Source organism: Echinococcus granulosus, assembly GCF_000524195.1.
Source record: "Echinococcus granulosus chromosome Unknown EG_S00116, whole genome shotgun sequence".
NCBI classification, from domain to species: Eukaryota; Metazoa; Platyhelminthes; class Cestoda; order Cyclophyllidea; family Taeniidae; genus Echinococcus; species Echinococcus granulosus.
The window spans coordinates 108,818-133,454 of NW_020170496.1; the positions used below are offsets into that span (position 1 = coordinate 108,818).

A 24,637-nucleotide genomic window follows, 5' to 3' on the forward strand; every position below is an offset into this window, starting at 1 on the left:
ACAGTGCAAACATAATAAAATACGCCTTTTTAGGTGAATGGTAAAAATTAAAATGCTTTGAAGAAAGAAAAAATTGATTATTAGCACTAACAAGCGCCCAAGACAGAAGTTCACTTTGAAATACTATGCAAAAATGCAAATAGCATTAGTAGGGTATTAGGGATTTTTTTAATTAGTAAGGTGCTGTTGTTTCCTGGTTAAAATCCCACCACCCATTCTGCGCTTCAGTTTCATGCCAACAGAAATGAGTGCATGAGTGAGGGTGGACAAGTTGTATTGTTTAATGTAGGTTTTGTTAAAAATGCAGACTTGACAAAAGGTCTCGATTTTTTTACGTCCTTTACGTCATTAGGACACTAACTTAAGCTAAACTGACAACTTACCACCTAAAAATCAGAATCAAATAATGTGTGTATTACACACGAGTTCAGATAGAACCAAAGCAATGAAACTTCCTAAATAAGCTTAAAATACCAATTTGGCTCTTTTATTTGAGTAACTTTTTGAAGCAAGGGTAGTGATAAGGGGTTTTTTCTTAATCGCTTTGCATATTTTCGCGCGAATCGAAATTTCGTTACAATGCTACAAAAACTTTATAGATTAGCAGGTTTTTGGTTTAAGCTGCGCAGTTAGATACAAGCTTTGGGAATGGCATCAAAGTCTTCGTTACGGCAGCTACTCGATTAACGACCTTATTTTGTCACCACTCTAATTATGCTAGCTAACTCAAAGTTTTTACGAAACAAATTTGGACGCCTCGATTTTTCAGAATTTTTCGATGAATCAATGCTTAGATTAAATGTTGAACGGGGATAAACCCTTTTGGTTTCAATTTGTTTAGGTACCTTGCATTAGGAGCAATCCTTTTGTGATTGGTAGTCATTTCATTCCCTCACCGGATTCGTTAATTTATGAGGTTGCTGTTTTGTATTTTTATGATGTTTTATTCTGTCATTTGGCCAAGCTACACCCTCAGGTTGGTGCTCTTGTCTATTTTGGCCTTGATATCAGAACTTGGAAGAGTAGATAAGAAGAAAAACAACTTGGAATTTTTGCCTTTTTGTAAGTCCTTCCTCCTAGAAGTATGCTTATTTTGGTGTATTTTCATGCAAATCGGTACGCTTGAACTATTAGTGCATCCGATTACCCGATTTTCATCTCAGGATTGTTTAATATAACTTGGGACCTCTAATCCACATCCTGTATTTTCCGGTTATTATTTTGCAAAGTTCTCTTTTACCATGCAGTGTCTTTCCTGTCGAGTGGATAAATTAAGAACATTTAGCTTACTGCCTAATTCCATTAATGTCAAGCACCTTGCTCTGCAAGACGAATGTTTGTCTGTTTTCTTTGCAGCACTTTTAAACTTTCTCTACGTTAATTAAACATTAATTTAATGCGATTGCACATTATCTGTACTGTTTCTTTTTGACTCTTGAGGCTTATTTTAAACTTTTTTCCTATTACCAAGGGTGTTGACCACACCAAAATGCTTTCCGTGGTTATATTTTAACCCATCAACGCCGTCAAAGCAGTAAAAGAAGTCGTTAAAGAAACAAGCCTGCACTATTAGTGTGCTATACTTATTTTCACCTTAATGCAGACTTAGCAACTTTTGGATTTTGCATTTCCCGTGTCTTGAGTTTTTAATTCCAACATTATTTTAATTGGCTCTGTTAATCCTTTTTAAAAGATCTGAATGAACAGGCGAACCTCTAGACGGAACACCAGGGGTCGTTCCTCTTCTTCCTCTTCCCGCTCCTCCACGTCCTCTTCCAACAGCAGTTGCACCAGAAGCTCTAGTGAATCTGATAACTCACGAGACTTCAATCTACAGCTCTCACGTAAAGGTCTAATCCTTCGTTCCGTTCCCTTGGATGGTAACTGTTTGTTTTCCGCGTTTGCCGATCAACTTACTGGCGATGTCCGTGACCACACTCGTTTACGGGATGAGGCTGTCAGCTTTCTCCGTACCCATTCTCACGAAATGCGCCCCTTTTGTGACGACAGATCTTACAAGCACATGCTGCGAAAGCTAGCTGAAACAGGGACTTACGGAGATCATATGTCGATTGTGGCGTTGGCTCGGGTTAATCGAGTTGATGTGATCGTTCATCGCCTGGGTCAACCACCTCGCCTTGTTGCTCGCGGTTGCACGTCTTCCTCATGTGCACACTCTCAAATTCATCTCGCTTACAACGGCGATATAGAACACTTTTCTAGCGTTCGAATTCGTAATGGGCCGCCCACTGGTCCGGCTAATGTGTATATGGACTTGAGGCTGTTAGAAAAGGAAGCTTCGAGGTCTCTGAGTCATTGCCATCGCCGGAGTGATAGTGAACATCACGAACATCATCACTGCGATCATGGGAATCGTAAAATTTCCCACAAACTGATGCTCACAAATTAGAACTGACGCAGTCTTTCAAATCTTTATACTTACATTTCCTTATTTAATTTTGGTTGCTTTGAATATTTGCTAATAAAATAATCTCGCTGTTCTTTATTGTTACACTCGTTAGCCACTGTGAGCTTCCACTATTCAGCTGTTCATTTTTTGTCTAGCATAGCTCCAATGGGCAATCAAGTCTATGGAGTGTCTTCGCCTCAGGTTGTCGGGTGTGAGGAGTGTCTGCACGAACTACAGAACTGTTTTACTTTTGAGGAGGAACTTAGGGGATCTCGATTGTTTAAAGTGGCTAAAGTGAGGTGAGTACCTGCTCTTCTTGTCATTCCCTGCTCCCTACAGGTGTATGGGGAGCAAGTGGTCGCCCCGCAAAGTAGTGAAGGTATTTCCCTACACAAAAGCCACCTTCTTGATTGAGAATGTCAGAAAGGCTGTACTCCCATTTTGTCAATGGATTGAGGGTGCCGTAAATCTACTTCCCCTGAACATGTACGTTCCATTCCACAATGGATCGTCAGCATCGGCTCCACCTCTCCCTTATCTTGACTCGTTGCCATGTGTTTTAGAGACTTCGTCACCGATAAGTACGCCTTCATAGTTCGTGATTTTGTGGACCACTCGCTGACCGAGCGTCTTTGCACTCGACCCTTCCTCACTATGGACGAAAAACGGTGGGTCGCCTTCCAACTTCTTTCTGCTATCAGTCAGCTACATTCCTCGACAAATGCTGACTCCACCGTGAGTTTTAAAAGTCGAGATTGTTTGAGTGGAAGTTTTCATCACTTTAACTTTTGCTCGCCTTTTCTTTTTCCTGCAGCCGCGTTGCCATGGGGACATTAAGTCGCAAAACGTACTCCTCACGGCCTGGGGCTGGTTGCTCCTGGCCGATCCGGCGCCCTTTAAGTCCACCCGCCTGCCTGCAGACAATCCGAGCGAGTTCACCTATTTTTTTGATAGCTCCCGACGTCGGGTCTGCTATCTAGCGCCTGAACGCTTCATCGACCCGCTGCTCTGCAGTGCTGGTAATGGTGAGGCATTTGGTTCTGCCCCTGGGTCTCTTAACCTCAAAGGCGATGTTGATCCCGTGAGTCGTTTCTGCTCCCCTTTTTAAGGAAATTTGCTGCTGTTTTCAGGCAAATAGTGGTGATGGGTGGCCAAGTGATCTAATTACAAACGAATGAGCCTGTTCAACGTTTACTTTCTTGTGCATAAATGAGCTATCCCGCACACACCCCTGTCTTTCTAATGGCTGCTTCCCAATTTGAGTTTAAAAGGGTGAAATCTTGGTTTAAGTATCGCCTCGCATTTCTCCGTCTACTCTAATAACAAAAATATTTGCCATCGAGATGATTTATACCTATTCCTTTGAGTTAGTTTTCTCTAACTCTTGAATGACAATGGTCGTCAGTTGATTATGAATAAGTTTCTGGGATCTGATTATGGCTAATTCTTCACCTGTGATTTCCGATGGCTAATATTTAAATCTGTGTTGAGTGAGTTAGGATTCGCCCATTACTCACCTTGTCATCTTTTTGCTAATTCCGATATTTTTTTGGGAAAAATTCATGCATTGGTTTGGCTCCGTGACCTCTGCTTTCTGCCTTTAAGGTGTTTTTTTTGGGTAGATGCCCCGTAATCTGAAGAGGCAAAAGCTATTGTCGAAAATGATTGTCTATAAGTAAAGCGGTGATTTTATTGCGGAATCCCCCTCCAGTTCCATATTTCCAAATAACTAACATCATTTCATTTTGCTGGTGCAGTCAAATGAAGCACCAAGTTGTACTTCTCATTTGATGCAAGTAGAGCTTCAGGATGGTCATATTCGCCGCTCCCTTCAATGTGTTCAATATGTTTTTGTTTCAAACGGTTTATTTAACTTAGATCCTTATGTGAAAAGTGCGGGGTCTACGTATTATTTTTACTTTGTCATACATGGGAAACACTCCCAATTCTTGTATTCCGCAGCATTTTATTTCAACCCATCGTATGTAATTACACCTCATGATCCACGTTTTTAAAGAGCCAGCAGTATTTAGTCCCCAGCTATAACCTTCTGCCCTTTGATAGCTTTCACTCTTAAACTAAATTATAATCCTGCTTAAGTACTGTTTCGTGATGGTCGCATTCAAAGCACCCCTGATGTGCATGTAACGCTATTCCTTGAATTTGCTCAATGGGCACCCATAATTCGATCGTCTGCAGATAAAACGCGGCTCTCTTGCTGTAAGTAAGTGAATTCACAGTCCTGCTGATGCATGCCTGAGGGATGAGTGTGGTTTAGCATGGAGCTGTAGTTAACGTTATTAATCTTACTGAGCTTGAGTTGAATTTTTGTTAAACTGTAAAGCTACTACACTAAATCGGCTCTGCGATGCCTAAAGATGAAGCACTGCCTCCTCTTCCATCATTTGTTCTTGCTTTATTGGGGATCAAAATAACCTCCCATTCGCCCTCTGTTTCGCTGTCAACGACGAATCTTTATCTCCTGCCAGTTGCATTCGTCTGTAGTCGAATTAGAGGAGCTCGTGATAAATATCACATCCCTTCATGTCCAAGCCTCAGACAAATTACGCGACAAATTCTGCGAATTTTTACAGCAAAATTCGATAGCTACACATAGCTTCCTTGCATGTTTTTTTGAAATGATCACTGTCAAAATCCATCGTCTTCCAAGGCGACGCAGAGTTCCTGCAAATTCAAATTTTGTAAAAGATTTGTCTCAGCAGGCATGAAATCCTTGCCCTAATCACCTCAGTTCCTGCCTCACTTTTGCCTCTCAAATGACGCAATCGTAGGTGATCATGTGACTGCCAAATGACAAACGAGGTGATAAACAGCACTTGAGGAAATATCACCAGAGGAATGTGAGGGATGAGGATGAGGCAACATCTCTTATACAACTTAACGTGTTAATCCGCTCATAAGTAGGTTTTTAAGGTGAGGATTTTCGTCAAATTGACTGATGTACTACCCTTAGCTGTTTCCTCAGTCGATATTTTTGTGGATATGTTCGAGCTGTGTCATGTTGAGGAGGTAGATCCCTGTTATAATTGAGATTTTACCTTCATGAAGTAAACGATTGGACTTGCGCCTCACCAATATGCAGCAATCCTAGTCTTCTGGAGGTAAAATGGTGTATGTCTTGGAAGTGCGGGGCAAGTTAGTGAGTAAGTCGTTTAGAGACAACCATAATTCATAATTCAGTCAGCCAGGATATAACATAAAATGCGCGGTACCTTTTTATCAAGCGCATGGAAGTGACAAAAGAAATGGTGGTCTGGGGCTTATTGTCGTCGACTAAAGTGGTTACCTTACACCACGATATTCCATTCTTAGATAACGTAGGTGCAAACTGATCGTTTTATCAATCACCCTGAAGATGAGCGATTTATTAGCGCGTTAATTGAAGGTTAAGGTAACAATAGCGAGGCAATGTTCCTGGCTTTGAGGAACTCAACACCCGAATCAAACTATTAATTTAAACCATTTCTAGACAGTGTGTTCTGCAACCTCATTCTGCACCTTGCCTAAATGCTAAACAAATTTTGCAAGAAGATCCAGAGGCTTCGAGACCGAGTTCAACTCGGTCCCGAAGCACGGATCACGTTTGCCAGGTTAGTTCAAGCGGCATTTTCATAACATGAGGACTCAAAATAAGAGGAAGAGAGTAGGGAACACTAACAAGAGTAGTGCACTGATGAACTGACAGCTGCGGTTTGTAGTTGGTGCATATAAAGAAGGGCATGCGTTTGAAAAGTCCGCAATTTACAACAGGTCGTTTTAGCAGGCCGTCCTAAAATTAGTGCATTTCTCTTGGTTATCTCAACTACGGGCACTTCGTTTTGATAATGAATCTCAACTTTCTGCTTTTGTAAAGTTTCCATCTTCGGGTTAACACTTTCGTTACCAGCATTTGTGTGACGCCCCACTTTTTCAGCTGCAACTGCTGATTTGCGCCAAATCCTGAGTTTAAAACAATGAGTGACTTTCCGTGTCCGTAAGATGTTTTTGAGTTAAGGATAATTGCACCTTAGTTTTGGACTGTTAAAAATATGCCCAACAAAAAATGAATGGCATTCGGTGTTATATTGAGCTAGTAAAGCGTCTGAACTGTGGTGGTCACCCTTTCCTTGAGACAGACCCGAAAACGACGTATCAACTGACAGCTCCAAGAATAAAACTCTAAGTATTCTTTAATGTGGACGCAATGGTATTGTCTTCAGCACAGAGGGTCGAACGAAACCATTTGATGGATATAAATGAGGTGATCCTCTCCATTCTAGCTTGTGAGGTATGAAGAACTTTTCTTTCTTTGATAAAATATGGAGGAAGAGGAGGTGACGGTCGGTGAGGTGGCTGATGAAAATCTGCACGCATACGAAGAAGACATCATGTCGTCGCAGTCCCTAACGCTCACCAACACTATTACCGGAGGTAAAAAGAGCCATTCAAGTGAGGTTGACAAGGCAACTAATCGAATTGGCCGCCTCCGACTTATCTCGGGCTCGTGTCCGGACTCGGCGTCCCCCACACCGCCAAATGTGAACATGGAGAAGCCTTTGACGGAGGATTTCATTAGAAGTTTCAATGAACCGCACCTGCGGCCTTCGATGGACCTCTTTTCTGTCGGGTTCGTGCGCAATCATTTCATCTTCCCTAGTTCTCTACCGTCCTCTATCTTAATTGACTGCTGTTTGCGGTGTGGTTTTATTTTCAGGTTCCGAGTTATAGTACGTTCAAGTCTGAAAGTAGGTTTTAGTATTAAACCCACAGAAGAGCAGTGAGATTATGAGCATAACTCCAGGGTGCCTGGAGTCTTAAAAATGCCATCGATGTCATCTTTTCTACTACGGTCATAATGAGGTGGTGGAATGCACTACAGCCATCGGCAAGGCAGGAACAGAGGTTGTGGGGCAATTTTCTGTCATAATGGGACTGATTTCGAATTCAAAGGTAGTCCTGGTTGTATTATGAAATTGTATTTGTCATATTTTGCTGAAGGTTGGACGATGGCCTTCAGCAAACCCACCTCATAGATCGCTTTCCTTTGTAGGGGTACTTTGCCCAGCATGAAACAGATTAGCAAAGCTCACTTTGTTGCCTTACCGGCTTCTTGAGATTTTTAATAGCTTTTTTTTGCAGTGTGAGAAGGCATTTAGGTACCTCAGGTCCAGCGATGTGCGGCAGACGCCTTTACCTTATGACGTTTAGATTTGACATCTGGCCTGCAAATTGGGATTTTGGGGTCTTTTGTTGTTTGATCCCCACGGGTCATTCTTGGGTGCGTTTTATGGCGCAAGACTACACCTTCGTTATAGGCCTTTACCATACGTTGAGAGCTGAAAGGTCTAGGTGGGTAAGCGTGCTTTTAAAACAAAAACTATTTTACCCCATAGGTGTGTTCTGCTGGAAATGTTCACGGATGGATCGGTAGCTTTTACGCTGTCCGACCTACTCGCCTACCGTCGCCATCAAAATACGAGGATCATGAAACTGCTGGCCTCTGTTCCGGATCCCGCTGCTCGTGTACGTCGTGTCACTTTCCACAATTCTTGTCTTAGGGAACCAGTTAGTATGCCGAATCAATTTGATGACGTAACTTTTCAGAATGCTCTGCTGTAACTTCGTGACACCTCTATTTCTATCTTGATATGCAAGTGCATAAAGAGGCCAACTCATAGCGTTGAAGAATTTCCATGTGTATTCACCTGTTTGATTGTATCATATCACCTCCATTATTAAATCAGCAATTAACCCACCGAAATTGCAATCGTTAAATGTGAGTTGCGATTTTACTATCTGATTGCGGACTAGATATTATCACACTAAAACCTCACCTAATTCATTTATAATTTGAAACTTTGAGAAGAATCCTTACTATCGCCTGGATTTTATGCTATGCGGCTGGGTGTACGACTGTTTGGTCTACCGCTGCCTGAAACAATGTAAAGACTGCATTTGTTGGTAATCATGGTCGCTGCTTAGGGTGTGAACGACATAAAGCGAGGGATAGAGGTAAATGGATTAATATTTAATAAAGTACTAAAAATATTTATGAAGAGAACCTAGTCTGATTAATTTTCAAGCTACAAAATGCCGAAATCTTCTTACTGAATTTTTCGGATCATAATAAGAGATTGAGTGAAGCGCTGGAACATGGCTTTATTTCTTTTTTTGTTGAAATTTACTGCCTCAGGAGATAAACACTATAATACAAGGGGTATAATTGACTTATAATTATTGAAAAGTATATTAGATTTTCATCAGATTTTGCTACTTTTTTAAGGCCATGGTTAGTATAAAATAGGAAGCGTAGTAAGATCACATTACCGCAAAGGCGGTCTTGTTACCAGATTTCTTTGTTCCTAATGTAACATTAAACGTTATGGGGCGGGAGTCGTTTTCAACTCATTACTTTATAAAAAGGACTGAAAAAGTTTCCTTTTTTTCCAGATTATCTAGTCGCACATAGTTTCCATAAATTCTGAAACATTGGCAAGGTTTTCAGTTGTTTCCGCATCTTACGGTTATTAGTAGTGAGACGGTTGACGGTAAAAGCCATATTTAATAGATTACATCATAAAAATCGTCCAAACACCATTCTATTTTGCAGTCGATAGCAAAAGATTGTGTGATCTAATATGTAAAGCATGGCTGGCTCTTTTATCAACGCCTAGAACCCTAAATGCCAATTTGCTACCCCTATTTATAGCTGCGAGAAGGGTACCTCATTTCTAAAAATAAGGGATACAATAGGTGAGTTTTTCCCCCAAAAAATCATTAAAAATATACCCATCTCGACTAGAATTTATCTTTTCTCCTAGGGTGAATAGTTTCTTTGTCATCATTTAAAAGGATGCATAACTGTTGCTAGTTTGCTGTCTTATTGGCGTCCTTGATACCTGCTTACAAAACATCGAGCTCCATAAAGGAGAACTGCAGCCATTTAATATCATCCGCCAAATTGCTAAAATAAACTGTTTTCTGATTGTCTGCTTTTGGTAGTCACTGATAACAGAGCTGCTCTCGCTGCATCCGGAGGCTCGCGGCAGCGCTGCACATCACCTCTCCACTCATCGAGGCGGTCTCTTCCCCGAATTTTTCTTTACCCACCTCCACCCCTTCATGCGGTCTTTCCTCGAACCTTCTATGGCCAGTCCGGACGCCCGGCTTCGTCGTATTCGAGCGTGAGTTTACCGACACCCCTGCCCGCATCTGCCCCCATTTATGGACATTTTGCGGAATATTTTGAGAGCTATTTGTGGTAGATTACCGGTGAAGGCCCTCTAAAAAAGCTGAGCTTAAAAGTAGTCGGATGAACGTTAAAGCCACTCGCTATCTTTTAAGACGACATGGCTATGCTGCACTATCAGCAATGGCAATCCCACTTCACTCTATCGTTTGACTTTCTTCTATTTCAAAGCTATGATAAGAGCATTGTTTGTATAACGGGATTAGCAGAAGCATTTTTTTTGTTAAATTTGGCTTTTCGGAGGTTGAAATCGTTTTCAGGTGCAAAGGTTTGCAGCCAAACTCAATTAAAAATTGTTTATGGAAGACGCATGGAAGAAACGATCTTAATTAAACGAAGGGACTTACTTTCACTCTGTAAGTCTTATAATGAGTATCCTAACTAACCTGCTTGTCTTGGCAAACAGATGAATTCGATGCAGACCATTTATAAGACGGTTTTTCCTCACAGCCTCAGCGTCTCAGGATTGTAGGTGGTTATTGATGGGGAATTGTTGCATTTGATGCTTTTTCCCTGTATATTTTTATGATTGGTTGTTTTCTTGTGTTAACTTTCCGTTTATTCACGCATAGGAAGCAGCTTCAAAGCTTTGCTCTTCCCAAAAGTAGACCATGTTAGGAAAAATCGGTTAACGGAGAACGATTGAGAACGTGTATCTGAAGCGCGCTAATGCTTTCTCTTGCAGAAACCTACCAAACCTTATTTCTAACCTCCTCAATGAACCTTCCCCCGCCTGGTCCGCTGGTTCCATAGTACTATGCAATCTCATCACCGCTACTCTGCACCTGCAATACTTTAATCGGGCTAATCCCGTCACATCTGCCTATGTCGATAAAACATCCTCTGTCAGTGAGACCTCCAGCATTCCTTCCGAGGATGCCAAAATGGACGCACTTTACTGCCTTTCCCTCCTCATCAAACGCATTCCCTCCCTCCAACTCTTCAATCGTCTCTGGCCACACTTCGTTGAAGTCCTCTCTGATTCACGGCTCCACGGTTCGGGGGTCCGATGTCTGGCGTTGGAGGGTTTGATGGAGAGCTTGGAGTGTGCGACGACCATTGCGGTCCAGGGGAAAGGGGAGAGGAAGGCCGATTTGGAGGAAGAGGAATGCGTGGCAGTGATTAGTGACACACGCTTCCTGAATGAATTTCTTTTGCCCTCTCTCTCGGCATTGACTCAGGACCCCTCTGTGGATGTGCGAATTACACTGGCTCAGTGTCTCCCGCGGCTGACCACAGTTTGTTCACGGTGAGTTCGCTATGCGTCCTGTTGACCAGTCAATTGCTTTAATTTGGATGTATTTATCTAGTGATTTCATTTTAATTCTCTAGACTGTTGGATCTCGCTAGACTACGTATCATGAATGAGAGGGAGGAAGAGGGCTTGGATGAAAATCTGCCGGAGCAGGTAGGCTGTATCGGTGATGTGGCATATTTCTAAAATGATTATATCACCTAATTCTCTATCAAATGAATGCTAGGCTGGATTTTTCGCTCCTGGTAACAACTTCACAATGAAAGTAGACTTTAACTTTGTGAGAATTTCGTGGATTTTATGTTGAGTCGTTACGTTTTTGAAGCTCTTGTGTGTGTATGACGAACTGAGATTCAATACTCCATATGCTTATGGTACTGATTAAAAAATGTCTGTGTTGTTGGCATATTCTGGGGTTGTCGGATCGACACAGACATACGATCGTCCCTTACCAATTTGGTTTGGGAAGGCATTCTTGTCTGGTGGACCAGAGGTCGTTTTAACTACGCCTAAGGACTATTATTTAGATATTTAGTAAATTCAAACACCAGAGGTTCAGATTAAGTAGCTAAACGGTCCTCTGGAAGCCGAATTCGATAAAGTAAGAGCCTATAGCTAGCAGTCACCCATTATCTCTTCAGTCATGCAGATCAAATTGTTTCAGCTTTTTTAAGGTGAGAGGTGATGCATTCCGAATTTCTAATTTCTGAGTATAATTTGTACGGATTTCCATTTGCTTTTTTGGCCTAAAAACAAGAACAGTATATTTTCAGTCTCATTCTTTTGAGGTGGGGATGGTTACAATTTATTATTGATGCTTAAATATGAAACATATCCTTTCAAAGCTCTTGTACTGTTGAAATTGTGGTAATTTAAACCATTAACGCTTATTCACACGGAGCTTGAAACGGATGTGAAAACCTTTCATTTCACTGCAAATTTTGTCTTAAAATCCCTATATGACGAATTTATAAAATATCAGTGCTCAGCACCTCAGTACCCTGTAAAATTGTGTTGGAAATGAAACTTAGTCAAAAGGAGCACGTTTTTAACCTATCCGAGGATTCTGAATAAACAAATTATCCACGGAATTGTTGTGGAGGTATCGAGTGTTAAGCTTGCCTCATCTTGTGCTTCTCAACTAGGTGTTTTGATGGTAATCCGGGGCGGTGCAACATGATGGTGCCCATGTGGCTGTAGAAGTTGTATGTACCCACTTCGTCTTTCCTCATGCAGACTCTGCTGTCGGATGTGAGCGCAGCGCTGCACTTGATGGGCGCCACCTTGCCGACACGCGGCGTGAACACGGGGAAAGAGGGGGTTCAAACGTTTCTACGTGAGCGCTTGGTGGCCCTCTTCTCAGACGACACGATAGCCAACCTTGTTCGCCGCGCTCTTATCCAGACTGCCACCGGGCTGGCCGCACTGGCCACCTTCCTCGGTCACACGAAGTCCAGCGACGCTATCTTGTCTCATATGGTTACCCTCCTCAATGACAAGGTCAGGCATGTATTCTTTATGCCTTTTCAAAGCCAATGCTTTTCCAACGGTTAGGAATGAGTTATTAAGCGCTGTCCTCTCCCGCCCAATTATCCCACTCAGATGCAAGATTCGACTCACTTTGAGCTCATTTTCACGAGTCAGAACATCTACTGACATCGTTGCTCGTAAAAATAAGACTTGTTAGGTTTGGGTTTTGCTTCCTCAAGGTCCATTCACTGCTGCTGTTTGTTGGGTTTTTCTGTTTAAGGCAACATTATTCCTCTCTCGGGACTGGTTGCTTTCCATCGGTTTTAGCAGTACCATGTCCAGTTTACACTTTCACATAACTAATTCCTATTCGCCTTCATTACGATTTTACCATTCCCATTTGAAGTACACCTTAAAACTGGAAGCCATCGAACCACACATATTTATAAATATGTTTCCGTATTCTTGTTTCTGCGGCGTCAAGTATGTATGTTAGAGATTCCGTGCTCACTGTCACTTTTTCTCCCTTTAAAGAAGGATGCAAATCTGCGCGCTGCCTTCTTTAACCAAGTGGCGCCGCTAGTGAGTTGTTTTGGCCCGCAGTCGATGACCGTGCTGCGTCCACTGTTGGAGCAAGGTCTCGCGGACCCCCACGAGATTGCTCTCGCCGCCTGTCTGCGAGTCCTCGGCCATCTCGAGCGTCGCCATGTCCTCGGTGCTCCCGTCACCATCGCCTTCCTCCAACGCATACTTGCTCTCACCGCCCATCCTGCTGCGCACATTCGACAGGTTGGCGAGTATTGCCCTTGACACTTCTATCTCCTCGTATCGTGTGATTCATCCGTTTCCCAATGAAACACAGCAGAAGATTTCTGTTGTTGTTCTGTCTCTAGAGCAACCACACCATTCTCATTCACTTCAAGTGAATTGCAGCTTAGGTTACTGAGTTCAGCAGGTGTTAGCTTTCTCTCATGCCTCTTTTGTTTTATTAGTTGTACCCGCTTTGCCTTAGTCTTGAAGATAATGTGGTTTAACGCGTTTATAGATTTTGACTCGTTGGATGGTTCTGTGTTCTCTCGGTTCAAAGCGTTGACCACTTATCTATCACTTCGCTCGTGCTCTCTTTACTCTTCCTTTATTTTCTATTTTCATTTGGTGGGCTTAATTCAAAATTCCGTGTGTCTATTTTTTTGGTCATGTTTTCGTTCTAAAGCTTCTACATCCTTCCAGACCGCTTGATAGCATAAATTGGCAAGTTATCCGACATCCTCATTTTCATTTATTCTACATTTACGCATTATATCGGTCATTTCAAATGGGCTGGATTGTTGATCACAGAGCATCGTCGTCTGTTTGAAAAATCGGCAAGCATGGGATTCCCTTTTTACCCCTTGGATCTCTTGGCCTTGTTGAATTGGAGTTGATGCTACTTTGGATGTATCTAAAGAAGCGTAACTTTATTTAGGGTCTAGCGTTGCTAAAAGATCCTAGTCACTCCAATTGAACTGAAGTTTCAACCCCCAAGTTTAATTGGACATTATCATTCTTTCGCGTTCATTGTTATTACGGACTTACAGTTAATCCTGCTTTCGTCTGTTAGAAATTGACTGTGCAAAGGGTTATTAGGCTTAAATAAAGAGTTGACTCTTGAGAATCATCCCTCTTTGAAAGGTGAAATGTCAATTGTCACCAGCGCGTAGGCCGAATTGTAGGAGACCGAAAGGGCCCGTATGACAGTGTGCAGAATTTTCAAAATAGGTTTTACCTGATAAGTGCCGTTTTTTTCGGGTCACAACTACACTTCTAGTCTATGAAAGAGGTAAATAAACGACATTTTGATCTAACAGCTGAAATAATTTTTCTACTAAATTGTAATTTGTTAATCAGAAGGGATATGAATGAATTTGGACATGAGAACCTGCTGGCGTAGAACATCGTCGTACCTCTCTCACCCACCATCATCCCATCCCACAGGCCTGTATCGCCTACGTAACAGCATTCGCACGCACCGGTTTGAAAGCCCTCACTGTTGCACCCAACGGACCTCTGGACGATCACACCATTGAGACAACGGAAGGCGGCACTGGTGTCCACGACCACCGTCCCTATACTTGCTCCATTGATCTAGAGCGCTTTGCTGGGGGCAAATATGGTATTGCCACTGTCTACGCTCATCTCTTCACGCGGGAGGTCACTGAGGGCATTTTCGCGTGAGTTGGAATCCACACTATGGCAGAAGTCCCCAGTTTTGGGGTTTGATAGTGCTTTGGCTTATTTCCTGTCAATTCATCCCAACGAAGGTGGAATTTGGCTTACAAAATTGCATGATAAGCTTAAGAACTCGTCGTTTGTAGCGGTGGTAGTCGTTACAGTAACACCTCATTCTTTGGGGTTTTGTACTTTTATGTTTTATCAGTCTCTTAACTCGTCTGTCACTTAGGTGAAGGCTTACACTTTAAGAATGTTTTGCCAGACATCAAATTTTGTCATTTGCAGCGGTGCTCAATCATATCTAATGATTCAAAACCAGCTTTGCATATTTGCAATTAAAAAATAATCTGTACACTTTGCTTCTCTCCCGCACCTTCACCAGACGTCCAATCGGTTCGAATTTCACGAACGACTCAGTGCTTCTGTCTGCCCTGCACCCTTGTCTGAGTCATGCCTTTATTGAGACTGTCGTCGCGACTCTCTTTGATGTCGTCGCGGAATTCCGCAGTGAAGACCCCTCCGTGCCGCCAATGTCACCGCGTCAGCTTTGTGCCGACCTGAAGGAACACCTGCAGGAGCGTCAGGCTGCAAGGCAGACCGCACGGAAGTGCGAGACGCCTTGGTACCCTGCTCCCTCGGTTAGTTGCCTAGGTTGCCAGTGCTATCGCTGGATGTGTTTGAAGGAGCTGTGATGAAATCTAAAAGTTTTGGATATCGACTTTCATGCTCATTGTTGCTAAATGAAGTTAGCGATGTCATATCTGATACTATATCACTCCATTTAGTTAGTTTTATTGGTTTAATCAGTGTCAAGGGATGTTATGTCTGTCCTGAATTAATCATACCGTGGCATTTTGCGTCAAACTTTCTGTTCCGCTCCAAATACTGTGGATCTGAAGGCAGACAGCGGTCAATGTGCTGTCACGCCTATCGCAGAGAGAGCGCTTAAGAGTTTGGGTTCTTTTAAAGTCTCACGCATTTTTTTAGTGGCACGTGATTGAGGTACTTCAGGTTTACATTGGTTCATGATCGAAGTGTCGGCTACTAGTCACTTAAGCGCTTCTGCCTATTTGAAACGGTGTTTTTGTGCTTTGTTTGTCAATATCTAGCCTCTGTGGTGCTTGCCTTGGTTAGTAGAGGGGGTCTAAGGTTGACTAGGTGACAGAACTGTGGTAGCAGTAGTTGAAGATTGCTGTAATATCATTCACCACGAATCCAAAATAGGTTTTAGATTTTAACTAAATGTTCTTTAAAATTCCATATTCCACTTTTGTATCATTTCCACAGTTTCTTTGGTGGTTTGAAGATTTTTAAACTCTGACATCTTTTTCCTCTCCCCTTTCCCACACACAGAGCGACCCCGTTGCCGAAGTTCTAAACCGCCTCCGGCAGCACGAGATGACTGACCAGGCGGAGAATCAGTTGCTGCGCCTAGCACCCCTGTTGATGGGTCTGTGTCAGAGTGCAGCAGACTCCGCGGAGCCAGGCTCCCGAGTCTCCTCCATGTCAGCGACTCTGAGGGCGCCCAACCAAATGGCCTACGTTGTCCCTTTGTCCAGTGGGGACCTGCCGAGAGCGAGACTCTACCCCTTGCCAGCTATTCCCTCGGGTGTGGTGTGCGTGCGACGGCCTCAGCCCATCAATTCAATCGGTATGTATTATGAGTCGTTTATGTTTGTGCGGCACTTTTAGGCAGCTCATCGGCTACCAACATCCCGTTTTTAGGTTGACAAACTACTCAGTGACGCTTCACTGTGAATAATATCCATTCATCATAAACACACGAAAGCTTATCAAAGTGAATGCTGGCATACGACACGTCGAGGAAGTATCCATTCGCTCAGTACTAGCACAATCCCCAAATGCATCGTCATTGCTAACTCTTGGGAGGTGGCAAAATTTTCCTGCTCGAAGTTTGGATTGAAACTCTTCCGCTCACAACGGAAAGCACCTTGTTAAAACTCGTTACGTTACCTATTTCGAAAAGTGCTGAAGAATTTTCACACTTTTTTGCCCATTTATAGAACCAATTTTCAGAGACAAATCTTAAAAGAGTGAAGTCAAATGCTTGGGACCATGCTCATCCACTGGTTGCCCAGGTGTTCACTTGATAAAAAGAACCGAAAACGAGACTTATTTAGGTTTGATATCTTCATTCAACCTTCCCAAAGTTTCTTCCACCTTACTTTCTTGGCTTCTTGTGTTTGTTTTTGTAGCTAAACGTTTGATGCCTCCTGCATCTATCACACCCATAGCAGATATTTTCGAGTTTATAAACCTGCTGGAGACGACTTTTTTCCAAACCGAGCCCACACTACAAAACCAATTCCTGTGCTTGTTGCAAACCCCCTTTTCCACGACTTTTTGCGCGTAAGTTCGGCGGCTACCTTCACCCTAGACCGATCGGCATCCTAGTGAAGCGAGTCACGTGACACGGCCGAACACGACTAATTACTCCTTTTTCTCCTTCTGTAGCAGCTTTTTGCAACAAAATTTTGGGAACGTTTCGGTTATTTGTTTATTTCCACTTTTTTATTTGGAACTTCTCCAACTTCATTAGCTTTAATGGCACCAACAAACGAAAGTGCTGCATGCCAATGCCTCCGAAGGGTTTCTGCGCCTGCAGCCATTATATAAAGCTGAAATCCGTAAGCTGCTAACACAAGCGAGCCTATTTAAAGCAATCGAGAAATCCAGGGGTTCTTATGCTAATTCCTTTGGCGACCGCTGTGTAAAGCAGCCTTTTCTAGCTACAATTGTACGATGCATAGGTTAGACATATGAACTCATGCATTTTTTTCCTAATAAAAACTAACTAATCCTAGAAAACGGTGTAATTGCTATTATACGATCCACATTCCGGTCGCAACAGGGCACAAGTTTGGAATCAAAAAGTCTAGTACTAGACAGCTCCATTCCTATTTTTTCCCCTTCCGGTTTTTATCTGTTTACTTAATTTTAATCTGATTACGGAAGAGAAGTAGAGAATGAGCTGATTGTTGTCTTTTAAACTTGTTCCTATCTTAGCACACGCACTTTTTAGCTCTCACGACTTTCCCTGTTGATGTGGGAGTAAATCACTTGTTTACCAAAAGTAACCCTTGACGCGTCAATCTCCAACTCTTTTATTGCCACAGCTATGCGTGATTATTCGTTGTTGAAAATGGGGGTCTTTCCGGACGTGACCCATCCACAATTGAGTGAACCATCTCATTAGAACCCCATCTTGGGGTATTCAGAATGTTTGAACCTACGTCAAATTTTTGTATCATACAGGCTTGGTCACCGTCAGGTTCGGCGAAGGCTTCATGATATGGGGTTTTAAAATGCAAGGAAAGGCGCAGAGAACACAATAAAGAACACCGTAACGATGGCCTGACGCATGCACCCCTATGCGAACATTTAAACAATGATATGCACTGCACAAGTTACAACGAGTCATTGAAACGAGCCACACTAAAAACCTTGCACTTGATGTGAATGCATTACGTTCTTATTCTCCTTCAGTGTCAACTCCGGAGCTCATCAAATTGTCGTGTGAAGCAAAAACAACTCAGTATCCTCTGTAAGTCCTTTCTTACTATGTAAGTGCACTTTATGATGCTATACAGCTTTATTTTGTCTTTTTTAGCCCGTCCATGTTATGTGAAATTGAAGTTATAGTTTTTGTTAACCAGTCACATTGGAATTAACTTAGCTTTTGAAACTGCGGTTATTTTGAGCACTTAATTCTGATTGCCTTAAAAGAATTTTAATTGATTTGTGGTTTCCTTAAGCCAAATAGTTTGGACCTTCCCCTTCAAACTCGTGACAACCCTTAAGTTATTGCTCAATCAGAATGCACCCGTTAAACGAATTTTCCTCAATAAAATGAGACGCTTTGATCTCCGTCTTTGAATCCATTACGGTCAGCGGTTGAAAGTTTCTAATGTTATCATCCCCATAGATTGTGATGTAAAAGAATCAACCTTACTTGTATGTCACCCGATGCAATGAAATGGTAGTTTTGTTTATTCAAAGATGGAATTTCGAGAACTGATGTTCCAAAAACCCCCTGGAAGTCAAAAGCACACAAAGCAATAATTCGCTAGATTGGCCCATGGGAACCAAAATATGTAGATTGAATTAGGGAGGTGTGAGGACGCTGAAAAAAGAGGAAATTTCTGTAAAAGCTAGCAGGTTTGCTGCCAGAGATCTCTCTTGGAGGTGACTCGACCACTGTATTCTGGGGATTTCATTGGTCTAATGGTTCTCCCTTCCGAAGTAATTCATCTTTTATCTGAAGGAGGCTTAATTTTGCGAGCTGTGGGCCTAGGTACGAAAACTACCGCGTCACATGTGCGTTTTAATTTTTAAACGCAGTAGAAGTTGGTGAAAACACATGATAAAAGTGTGTTTAAAGCTCCTTCTTCCGTGATCCGGCGTTTTTTAGCTTTACTGGTGGGGCTAAACGCTCGTGATCAGCGATGAGTCAAAAGGAAGGAGGTGCTTGTATCTTACCAGATGAATGCGCTGTACTTGATTGCCAGTTAAGCAACTTTCTTCAGCTTGCACTACCTGAAATAGCTCGTACTCGCTTTTGTTGAATAAATGTGGCCAGTAGTAGTCGGAGAGATTGTAGGCATTACTAATGGGTGGAGATTAATTATGGGGTGACAAAAGGTGCATACTGTTTTAGCTTTAGCTCGCTGCAATGGCTTGTGATTTGAAGGGCATCAAAAATGCATGCGATTGTTTATACACATAAACTGTAAAGCCTAGAGATGCGTCGGTCTCGTCATGGCGCTTTCTACGTATTTGTACCCTTTACTATTTTCTCATTTTCGACCCGCCCTTATGTCATGACTTGTCGATTGACATAACTTGATAGATGTGCCTCGAGCTTGACTACTTTAGGACCCGGGCTGAGCCTAGTCCCAGAGACGCTAAACCTTCTCGTAAAATGCACCTATTGTTTAGAGAAGGTGCGGAATGCCCTAACAGAACGTACTACCTGGAAGTGGTTTAAAGGAGTGATCCCCTTCTGGTGCCGGGTCTCCCAAAGGTAGATGCGACATTTTCATGGGGATCCTCTACTTTTTTGAATGATGAAGAACTATGGGTCACTACTGCTCGATTAATCTCGACTTAACATATCTGGAAGAACTTTCGGTAAAGTTTCGGAGGACACACGGTGAAACAGTTGAGTTACGCCTACCTGAAATGTGAAAATCGCGAATGGTAACCAAGTGGGATCCGCGCGCCAATCTGGAAATTGGGCTACGGAAACGCTTCGTTCACTTTAAATTGTTTACCGTTTGCTTTTGTATTTCAGTGTTAAGTGAATACTTGTATCATTGGTTTGCTTCGAACGATCCACCAGCCTAATAACCCCTTCATACGTCCCACCTTATCCTTCAAAGACCCTGGTTTGTGTGTGGCGGGTGGAGTACTCAAATTCTCACTGTGCAGACCAACACGACTTTAGGGGTTGGAAGAAAAGCTTTCCTCAGCAAGAATAGCCGACTAGTCAATAGGAAGACAGTGCGAGACCTCATACCTCATTGCATTAAAACTGACTCTTGAAAAGATTTGTGCTTTGGGCTGGGAGGGAAGGGGGAGAGCAAACCTGTCTTATCGCATATTTAATGTACCACTTGATGATATTTTCGCAACCGATGGTTTGGGTCTTACCATAGCTTCAGGCCATCACGTGCTCATCCACGAAATAAAAGTTAGGTGGAAACAAAGATGACTCGACTCATACGTTTTATAGCAGGGAAACTCGTTGGGGCAGGATTATTGCTTACAACTCGTAAGACACTTGAAGAAGCGTTTTACATTTATTTCTTTTATGTTACAAGAGCCGTGCAGCATTGTTTACTTACCTCGTGTTTTATTGCGAGGATAATTAATGGTCACCTTCATGCAATCTAAATGCAGTGTGTTCTACTATCATTTCGCCATTGCGAGCCACGTCGTTTAGTTTTCAAATTTGAATGATGTTTTGCGTACAAAATTATAAAAAATGTAAGTGTCTGCTAAGTTTGGATTTGCACTATGGAATCTAGGAGGTGGCGACTAATACTGGGTAGTGTGTGTGTGCCTCTAAACTTTCTCCACCTAAAGCTACCACCGATTCAAGTAATGTCGACAGATTTCAGTTAAGGCTAGTGGTAATTACAGTTTACATTAGGCGTGGGATGGCACTAAGTAGTAACGAACGCATACATGCTCACGCTTCCACGTAGAGCCTTCTTTCAAGTCTCACTCCGTAGTAAGATTTTACTATAACTACCTCTTCTTTATCTTTCAGTGGTAAGCTATATTAGTAATGGAGAAGCCATCGGTCCTCTGTTCGTATTCGGTTTGAGAATCGTGCATGAGTCTTCTCTGAAGTCGATACACGGTGTATGGGTCTGGCCAGAACTTTATTGTAGGCCTATAGAAAGGTTGACGAGTGTTATTATAGAAATGACGTGATCGGGACACCATTTCACCGTGTTGGTGATCGAAACCTACGGAGACTGGAGAGTCCACGTGATGAAATTGGAATTAAATCAGATCCTTCTGTTACACATGTTTGTATGATTCGCCACCTCAGAGCTACCATCAAAACAAAGCCCTCGTTCGTCGATATCATCTCGTCCCGCATCTGCCAGGGTCGTATTCCCTTGCCCTCCAATCCTCCTCCCAGGGCCGTGTTTGCCCGTGGTCTGACTGTTGCTGCAGTATCGACACCGAAGCCGGCCACTGCGGAGGCTCGTGGCTCTTTCGTCTCTCTCCGCGTTTCCAACAGCAGCTTTAACGGTAGTGGTCGTCCTTCGCACACCGTCTCACCAGTTACCCTCACCTCCCCTCAGCTGCGATGTGGTGTTGCCGAGTTCCCAACGTGGGCACTGGGGGGTGGACACACTTGGCCCCGTCTACGACTTCTTGTGCATGTGCATGAGCACATGCCTGGTCATTTGAGGTAAATATGCTCCCGTAGTTTGGGTTGCAGTAATTTTTTTGCTGTTTCGACTCAACTGTATTGTTTGAAAATCCATGGTAAGGACTGCTAGATCTTATCTCGCCTCCTTCACCACCCAGTGGCAAATGCTTATTTAAATGCTAGGGTAATAGACTGTTCTTAGCCATTAACTTGATAACGGCTACTCAGGGATGTACCCATTTGAAATTTCAACGACTCATCTTTGATAGCACAGGTCCAATGTGAGATTTATTGGCCTCAGCACTGCCGATCTGATAGTTTAAAGGGCATGAAGTAGTGGCTTAGTTTGAAGGTCTACCGTAAACTAGTCTCCTTCTCATTTGTCGTCTGTTTAGAACCGAACTAGAAGTGTCTACGGTGAACTGTCGAATTCCATCTTGCTGTTTCTATCAGATAATACGATTGGCCGGATTTATCGTTCCTAGGAATGAGTGAAGATTTCTGTTTTCTTTGCTGATTCCTATATAGGAAGGGTTTTGTTGCCGGTTGATGTTAAGGACCGCGGCGCTGTTCAACCACTTTATATGCCGTTTTAATATTCCCACGGTTTTTTGTGCTAGGACTGCTCATGTTTGAGGTACTTTCATAAGTTACGCTGTTGATATATTAGCTTGAATGATCCCAATGAAGGCAGGCTTTTTCGATTTATGACTTATTATGATCACATTTCAGGAAGGCCTTGAAGAAAGGGGATTGGATGCAAAAGTAAAATTTTCCAAACTTACTTTAATTCCTCAAAACCACCCCAAAGCTCTCGTAGATCAATGTTAACCGAATCCCTATTTACCTGTGAACCATTGTGCTATTCCTCCGACATCCTTGCCAACTAGGATTATCAGAGGTATAAGGAGAGCTCCCAATGTATTTAATGTTTTATCTTCCTTCCCTCCATAGCCTAGCGCTACATCCATCCAGTCGTCTGCTCGCCTCTTGCAGCAGTGGTGATGGATTTGTCAAGTTTTGGGACTGCGGACGCGCTGCCCACGCCAGTTCCAGCCAGTTGATGGCTTCCACCGATGAATTCGTCGAGCGAGTTGCCAGCGAGGATGATGAAACCACCCCAGAAACGCCTGATGATAGTTTGGTGGCTACGGAAGTGAAGATTCCAGAATGCGATGCTGCGGATGACGACACCTTTGCTGGACGCTCCCTTCCCTCTCGATCTCTCTCCAGTTACTCGGTTCGACAACCTCAGGACGCCCTGGAGACCAAGCAGAGCTGTCGGGTAAGTCGGAAGCGTTCGGGATTTAACTACTGCCTCTTTACTCTTTTAGTGCCTTGTGTGGACAGAGAGCGGAAGCAGTGTGGCTACACTGGTCAATAACTCGGCCATTCACCTGGTGGACGACTCAGTCAGCTGTCTGCGCTCCCTCTTTCCTCTGCAGACGGCACATCACGGAAGAGCCACACACTTGACTGCCCCGGCGACCGCTTTTTGTGGCGATGATGGAAGCCCCCTCCACTCCTACATGCTTGGTGGAACCGATCAAAATCTTCTGGTCTACTCCACAACTAGCGGAAATATTGTGGGACAGGATGTGCGAGTGAAGGAACCAGTGTGGTGGTTGAAACAGGATCGTATGCATGGTGGGTATTTTACCTTGCACTGCTTCTATCTGTGAATAAATGAACTTATGATGGGTCGTCGGTATTGATGCTCTTGTAGGCCTTGTAACCTGTCTCGCCGTTCACAGCGGGCATACGTGGCTGGCGGCGGGCACGATTCACAGCCACGTGGTCATTTGGGATCTACGCTACCGGCGCACCATTTCGCATTTCATTTTGCCCCATAATACCAAGACATCCATGGGATTCACTAGGCTTCAACTCTACGATTGGTATCGACGATCCTCACACTCCACACTGGTGCGCCAATTCCTCGTTTGTATTTCTGATTTTTGCGACTTCCCGTTAGAGTTTGTATGTGTACGAAATCAGAGTCATACAATTTAGGTAGTCGTAGCTTCGATTATTGCATCAAAAATAATTTGGGTGCATTTAGTCTTCACTTAGAGACCACTGGAATCGGGTCTATGATTCAGCGGCAGTTTAAAAAGTGCGACTCGGATATTATGTTAGTCACCTTCCACCCACCATCTTGTAGATTTGTGCTGCGACAGGCCACCATAACGAAGTGGTGCTTTTCGACCTGGACGACTCTAATCCGCGCCAGGCGTCGACAACCTGCGTGGCAGCCACATGGACACAGTCTGACACGCATTCGAAACCTCTGATCGCGAAAAACTCCTGCCCATTGCCTAGACGTGGTGTTCTTAGTCTCCTCCTTCTCCCACCGCCGTCTACGTCTTCGTCGTCCTCGACAGCACCATCTGGTGCAGCCAATAGTGCTGCTGCATTGCCAACGCTGGTAACTGGTGGCCATGATGCTCGGCTCCGGTGCTGGAGCTTCGCTCAGCCCGACGCCTCCGCAGTTCTGTCTTGGGCGGGAACTGAGGAAATCTTTCGGCCACGTGTCTCCTTTAGGTATGCATTCTCCGTCCTAAAATCACACTAACAAAGCCACGGAAGACCGAACTATCGGCCTGTCAATTCGAGCGTTAAAACCACCTGATTGTTAATGAAACGGAATACTGTTTGCGCTGTTGCTGTAGAAGCTCATTTGATTGAGCATTAAACCCTTTGACTTGAAGGTTACTGGTCAAACACTTAGAGCCTTATTATTGGATCACTAGTTAAGCATTAAAACCAATCAGCCACTCTTCATTTGAAATCCAAGCCCTATGACAGATTCAATTGCATGTATTTTTTGATCAGAAATACGGTTCAAACTTATTTCCTTTCCTCTGCAGCGAAAAGTTGGTCGACGGCGTACGAGTAGTAACGGAAGAGGAGTCAGTGGAAGACTACTTTCAACAGCAGCATCAATCATCCACCCCCGCCGCCTCAAAGGGTCGCCGCGGTGAGGCCTACTTCAGTCCTTTGGATGCAGGCGACGTCACAGTAGGTCACACCAATGGCGTCAGCGACCTGGCCCTCATTAGTCACTCCTCTGGGCGCGCCTTTCTCGTCTCGGCGGCCATGAACGGCGTCATGAAATTTTGGAGGTGA

The 24,637-nt window shown here is 43.4% G+C and overlaps 2 protein-coding genes across 2 annotated transcripts; both read left to right on the top strand. All coding sequences in view use genetic code 11, as the record gives it.

Moving 5' to 3' along the window:
* Window positions 1–1,699: 1,699 nt before the first annotated feature.
* Window positions 1,700–2,410, top strand: EGR_08701 (OTU domain-containing protein 3; the record flags this gene model as incomplete). The annotated part of the gene is made up of 1 exon (XM_024497950.1): window positions 1,700–2,410. One exon carries the CDS (start codon window positions 1,700–1,702, stop codon window positions 2,408–2,410), a length of 711 nt encoding a protein of 236 aa, XP_024347632.1.
* Window positions 2,411–2,575: 165 nt separating this feature from the next.
* EGR_08702 (Phosphoinositide 3-kinase regulatory subunit 4) lies at window positions 2,576–24,637 on the top strand (the record flags this gene model as incomplete). Its single annotated transcript, XM_024497951.1, is given in 23 exon segments — window positions 2,576–2,709; window positions 2,750–2,896; window positions 2,974–3,145; window positions 3,225–3,491; window positions 5,905–6,021; window positions 6,736–7,037; window positions 7,804–7,979; window positions 9,282–9,397; window positions 9,413–9,594; window positions 10,345–10,908; window positions 10,992–11,067; window positions 12,151–12,414; window positions 12,883–13,173; window positions 14,359–14,594; window positions 14,978–15,233; window positions 15,949–16,246; window positions 18,103–18,160; window positions 21,179–21,547; window positions 22,463–22,793; window positions 22,843–23,155; window positions 23,235–23,434; window positions 23,673–24,052; window positions 24,379–24,637. 23 exon segments carry the CDS (start codon window positions 2,576–2,578, stop codon window positions 24,635–24,637), a joined length of 5,508 nt encoding a protein of 1,835 aa, XP_024347633.1.